The sequence below is a fragment of the Perna viridis genome, chromosome 4 (genome assembly GCF_037379345.1).
Source record: "Perna viridis isolate PV_CMFRI_1.1 ecotype Kerala chromosome 4, ASM3737934v1, whole genome shotgun sequence".
NCBI lineage: Eukaryota > Metazoa > Mollusca > Bivalvia > Mytilida > Mytilidae > Perna > Perna viridis.
The window spans coordinates 43,602,750-43,609,566 of record NC_142448.1 but is presented as its reverse complement, the minus strand read 5'-3'; the positions used below and the strand labels follow the sequence as shown (position 1 = coordinate 43,609,566).

The 6,817-nt window shown below is 32.2% G+C and overlaps 1 protein-coding gene across 1 annotated transcript; it reads right to left on the bottom strand.

Moving 5' to 3' along the window:
• LOC148620197 (uncharacterized) lies at window positions 1-6,484 on the bottom strand. The gene is made up of 4 exons (XM_088576987.1): window positions 6,410-6,484; window positions 4,628-4,765; window positions 3,066-3,188; window positions 1-219 (listed from the first exon to the last, which is right to left on the bottom strand). The coding sequence occupies exons 1-4, from the start codon at window positions 6,477-6,479 to the stop codon at window positions 53-55; spliced, it is 498 nt and encodes a 165-aa protein (XP_088433113.1). The 5' UTR covers window positions 6,480-6,484; the 3' UTR covers window positions 1-52.
• Between the last annotated feature and the right edge of the window lie 333 nt (window positions 6,485-6,817).

Here is a 6,817-nt window from a genome sequence, read left to right as displayed (position 1 = left end):
TATTAATAATTAATCAATAATTTGAAGAAAACGTGCGTGTATTTACATACTGTTAATTGTTACAAATGAATTCACAACGTTTTTTATCGTTATCCCAAAATAAGTTCGCAGGACAGTCAAAAATGAACAAGAGATTGTTTGAACAGGAAACAAATTGTCTGCATGACGTACAAGAAGAATAAGGTCCGTTAGCAACACCTTGGCACGAAGATATACAACCTGAAAAAGACAAAAAAAAAAAAAAACTTTATCAGAAAATAGAAATAGACAAGAATAACTTATTCGGAAAGCAGAAATAAGCAATAATACCTTTATTTGAAAGTACACGGCGCAGTAGGCAACCATTTGGGGGGGGGGGGGGGTAGAAGATATTTTTTTATCTGCTTGGTGGGTGGGCTGTTTTTGTATTATTATCACTTTAAACTAATAATAATTCAGTACATTCCAAATACAAAAAGTATCTGTACCCCGAAATTGAAATCGACATTTCAAACATTAATACAGGTTATCTTAAGAATCAGGCAGAGAGTTATACTTGCATACATTTTGTCAACGTCCTAAATAATATTCATGCACCAAATCTGTCCCATTTGTTATTTGAGAACGAGAAATGAAATAAAAAAGGTAGGAAGAGTAGGTAGACACTAAAGATTCGTCATATAAAGAACTGTGGTGAAAAAAATGACTGGTTATACAAGACCAGTCAGTGATACAAATGGCTGGTTATAAAAAGATATGTAGTAAAACGAATGATTGGAAACAAATGACTGGTTATATACAGATCTGAAGTGAAACAGTTGACTGGTTATATACAGATCTGAATTGGAGCAAATGGCTGGTTATATAGAGATCTGTATTGAAACAAATGACTGGTTATAAAGACATCTATAATGAAACAATTGACTGGTTATATACATATCTGAAGTGGAACAAATGACTGGTTATATAAAGATAAGTAGTGAAAGTTTAATTTGACTCTTTGTGACATCAGAATCAAAGGTAGAAGACAAGATTGTCAATATTATTTTGATAACTAATGTATGATTTCATAAAAGGCTTTGAAAATGAACATTTCAAGGAAAGATAACTCTGTCAAAAAAATCATTCTAGTGAAATATTTCTGAATAATGCAGAGATAAAATAATGTTTTTTTTTTTCAACAAAGAAAGCATCCTCGAATGGAATTTTATTGTCAGATCGGTGGTTTTCTGACATGCATGTTTCTATTTTTCTCCCATTATGCCAGATTCTTTCAAAAATTTACAGATAGCATTGTCTTCTTTTATTGTGCAGCTTTATATTACACTCTATAGGACTTGTAAGCCACGTTATCGATTTATATTTTATCCGAAAAATATTCAAAATTAAAGGCTGATTGTGCCCTGTTAATGGCGGACGATTTCCATCGCTTCAACATTTCATCACGATATATGTATGTGTTTTGACCCATATGGTTTGAAAAATAAATTAAAAATATCCCACCTCAAGTTGCCTCCAGACTTTTTCAATGTTTTGTTTTGATCAATACCTCGATACTCGAGACCTTAATCTCTTATCAAATTTTCAACCTGATCCCACCTTCGAAGGCGTACTTCCCTCCTCATTAAAAATTCAAAGTCCTTTTTCCGAACCCAATCAATCGTCATAAAATTTATTAAAATTGATCAGAAATAGTATGAGGGCGTATACAAGGAGTTTTATACTTGAAGCTTTCCCCGCATTTGTGATATCAACGTTTATACAAGCTTTTGTTTTTACTCCTGACTTCGTAGCTCCGTCTTCGAAGGCGATTACCCTCCTCATTTAAAATTTAAACTCCTTCTAAACCCGATCTATCATCATAAAATTTTATTTCAAATTGATCAGAAATGGTCCGAGGGTGTATATAAGAAATTTTGTAGTTGTAGCATCACATTCTTGCGTGATATCAACGTTTTAATTTGACCTACTGTTGATTATTAAAAGAAAATGGCGGCCGGAGTCACGCCCTCGAGAAAGGCATTCCCTCTAAATTAAAGGTCTAACTCCTTCTTCAAAACTCGAACAATCGACATAAAATTTGTTTTAAATGTATAAAAAAAATGTTCTAATGGTGTATATAAGGATGTTTATAGCTGCAGCTTCCCCTGCTTTTGTGATATCAATGTTTTATATGACCTAATTTTGACTGTATAGGCGGCGAGTAGCTGTTGCTAGTAACCTGAAATCTCGTCACGCGAGATTTTGCAATAATTTACGAAATGCGAATCCATCTATATTTAACTCCTTGCTTATATCGTCTTTCGATATAAATGCACATTTATAAAGTTAATCTAGATAATCTAATCTTTGTTTTAATTTTATTTCATAAGCGGCAATTTACTTTTACATGTATATTGTGCATACCCGTCGCTGGTGACATGAGTATTTTAGCGATCATAGGGTCATTTATGATATTGACCAGGGAACCATATTAAATTCATATATTTCTACAAAAGTGTATGAACATTTTGTTACGATATGTTAGTAATTTTTCCCATTGCTGTCATTTAGCAGAAAATGTAAAAACGTGGATATTCAGTATCTTCTATTCAAGTTAATTCTGTGAAAAATTTCTACGGACATCGTTAAATTACTATAGTGATTTTGAAAGCCTTATTTTCTACAATTAGCAATCGTTTGATCCTTTAAGGCCTTATTTGTCCTGGAAGTTGACAGTAAAATTTTAAAATTTACGTGTACATATGTAAAGTAAAGGAAATTGTTATTACGTTATAAAGTTGTTAATGAGACCCAAATAAAAGTTGTGATTATTCATTTAGAATCAAACCCCAAGATATTATGTGGTACTTTGTTTCTAACTGGTAGTAATGTGCAAAGCAAAAAAAAACCTAAGCCAGACTTTTATCTGAAGTGAATAACTTATCAATCAATTTACCATTAATCAGAATAATTGATTCTACTTGTGTTGAAGAAAATATTTACACGAATAATATGGAAATAGAATTAATAAATGAACAATATTTAATCACTGTATGCTATGCTTTAAAAAAAAAGATAAGCTTAAAACTGATATTTTCATTTACCAGGAACAGTTGCCGTTCCAGATCCACCTCCAGATGGCGCTCCCCCAGGTGCAGATGCTGATCCAGGAGCCGATCCAGATCCTGTTGATGGTAGAATTCCAGTTGCTTGTCCGGCTGAACTTCCTGTTGCAGGTTATTTTAATAAATATATATATTTTTCAAATCGCTAAGTTTTTGGCAATGTTTTGTGAATGATCATAAAGCTGATGTGATCAAGACAGAGCACAACAAATAACAAAAACAAATTAGGATTTCTTCATAATTGACCCTGTCTGACATCTGTGCAAATTTATCTTTTCATTACAATAGGCATGATCATGATAGAAGCTACTGTGAATTGAGGTAATGCTCATATAATAATTGAAACCAAAATTATAAAATACACGTTTTAAGATCCATTTTTTTTTAATTACTTAATTTCGAATTTAACGTATAACGTATATGCATTGTCTTTGGGTTTTAATTGAACTAAACTATTTCCAAAACGTGTATCATTTTTGTATATTTTGAAATTTACGCGAAAACCCTTCAAGAGTTTAAGGCCAGTATGCCCATTTTCTGTGGTTCCCAGTCCTTTGTTGCATTTTTGAGATAACAATTTTATAGATTGTATTTGAAATTGGCATTTTGCAAAGTGTTATTGTTTATAATTTGATTTAAGAAGGAGAAAAATGTAGAGTTTTCTCCAAAATGCAGATGTGTATGCAGTGCAGAAAGGAGCATTATTATGTAAAAATATGGCGTATATAGATCAAGAAAGCATTGTTTGTTCTGTGAGTTTTTCTACACGTTGAAACACTTGTATCATTGGTAGTGTGACTGTACAAGTCATATACAGTCATGTGCGTGTACTCTATCTTTGGTTTGAAGTTAATTGAAATGTGACTTTAACTCTTTTCCCAAGCAATTCTTATTTGAGAGTACATGAATCCATTGCATCGGAAATAGAAAATGGATTTTTCACACTATTTAACCATTTCTTTTGAAACCTCGAAAATCGATACCCGCGAATATGTTCACATGCCATAATTCGCGAAAATTAATGCGTTTACAGAAAGTGATATTTTTGTATTTTACACTATCAACTTGATTCCTTAAAAGTACTGCATAATTTAAGTGTCAGTATCTGTCAGAATCAGGTAGTGGGTGAAACGTGGTATAAAAAACACTATTTTGATAGTTTAATTTGACTATTTATGTCATCAGAATAAAGGAAAAAAGACAATATGTTCCATATAATGCTGCCCATTGAGTTACAATTTCATTGAAATACACTGAAAATGAACATGTCAATGGCAGATAACTCTGTCAAAAACCTCATTTTTCTAACATTCTATTGATAAATGTCTGAACAAAGCCAGTGATGCAGAGATCAAATAATGGTCTTTTCAAATAGAGAAATCATCCTCGAGTGAAATTATATTGTCAGATCGGTGGGTTTTTGACATGCATGTTTCTGATTTTTCTTATTTTGCCTGATTCTTACAAATACTGACACTTAAGCATTTCTTTTGACAGCAACGTTCTTCTAAAAACATTCGCACAAATGCAATATGACTTACCTAACGCAGCGCTCTGTGAAGAAGTAGACGATGCAGTAATGGTTCCACGGTTTGGTTGAAAATTGTCATCAAAAGCTTCTTTAATTAGACCAACATTCACCATTATCAAGGTTGCAATTACAATTGCTAATAAAGTGTCTAAGAATAGAAATTAAATGTCATTCATGTCTACATAAAGATGTTTTATATTTAATTCTTGTCTAACCAGGTATGTCGTGTTGTCTTATTTCATTTTTATTTAATTCATTTGATTTCCGGGATTTTCAGGGGTTATGTTTTTTGTTGTGTTTAGATTTGATTTGTTATACATTTTATTTTGTTTGTTTGTTTTTGTTCGTTTTTGTTTTTTGTTTATTTTGTTTTTATAATGATCCTGTTTATTTTTCAGCATTATTTTTTTTTCCATAAACGACAAAAATAAGATCAGGCGGTAGCGATAATCGTATTAACAATTGACAACGTTACTTTATACAGACCGTGAGATCGCATATAAAAAGAGTGTCATAAGTGTTATAGCCTTGAAAGAGAAAATTATTTGACGCCCTTTTTGAATACGCTAAAATACAGACGGACAGTTTAATAGTCAGTTAAACACTCAAAAGTAAATTTATTCACCATTCATCGCAAAATTCCTTTTAATAACTGTAGTCACTTAACGATATAAAATTAATTGAAATGTTCTCGATCACAAGTGCAAGGAAATGCAGGAATATGATCGATCGAATTTATTTCTTAATGTGTTTATGCCCGGTAGACGTCCGAGGTATGCACGAACGCCTTCTGGACAAAAATTACACACTGTGTAATAGAAATAAACTTCCTCAAATGTTCTGCATTACCATGTAATTGTGAATGATTCTAGATGATGTAAATCATATTGACTTCTTATTGCATAACTTATTTGTACATTTATACCTCTTTAAACCTAACCATGAATAGTCCGTGAACTATTAACCCCCCACCATTGAAGTAAATGCAACCTCTCTTACAGTATCATGATAAATAATTTCACAACACACAATTTATAATATGTTATTGTTTTACAGCTTAATATGACAGCAGCTTCTTTTTTACTACTCGTCAGAGATGGATTTTGGTCTTATGTGAACGTGTTGGGAAGATAAAAATATTTAAATGGTACTCTTGGATGTCTTCTCCTTTCCATTTATATAAGTAAATATTTTCTACATTTAAAACTCCAGTTTTGTCTTATAATTTACAATTTACTTTATAATCTGACAAAAAAGCCATCATTGATATTGCCACTACAAATTTGAGTTGTCTTTCCTTTGGCAATATCTTGTATTCAGCGTGGTCTACGGTTTACAGTTGTAAAAAGTTCAGATAAAATATGAAAGAAGCAATAAAAAATTTAGGATAAATAACAAATAACTGATAAAATGTTCACATTTTTTTCTGTCTAAATATCTAATTTGTCAATGCGTACTCAGGTAAGAGTCGCTTACAATTTAAGATAACTCAATACTTAAGATATTTCAAAGAACAAATTTATATTGGAGGACGTGTTTTGATTGGCGGAAATCGTAAGTGTTCTTTTTTCAATAAACATAATATCTCTGTAGCCATTACGTTACGTGCTATACGAATCCTCTTTTGAATAAAATAGGAAAGAACGATTGTAACTTCTGTTCGGTTTATTCGAACGGAAAACAATTTTGTTTTACACACTTAACGTGCATAACTTGGTGTGTTCCACAAAATTCTGTTTATTGCTCCATAGCCCGAATAAAGTATAACGAAGCAGACAGGCACGACATTTACCTCTCAACATGGAACCTCCAGATGGCTCCACTGGAGAGAAACGGATAAAATTTCTTGACAGGTCGGCCATTTTCCTAGAAATAAATAGTCAATGCAAAAATATTAAAATATTCTTATGGTGCTAATGTTGCCCTCTGTAACATCTTGAGGTCATTGAAAATCAGCAACATACTAAAATTGGGATCTTCAAAAGCAGTGTACTCGGAATCTTCATCTATGGTGCTACATCAGTAGCCACATCCAAGCTTGATTTTTCCAGACCCGGTGCCTACGAAGAATACTGTGCGTCTTCTGGCTTGGCCAAATAAAATATCTTATGAGGAATTATACCTGCGAACAAGAACTAATACAATTGCACAGAAGATAAAAAGGAAAAAATGGTCATGGATAGGACATGTATGTAGAATG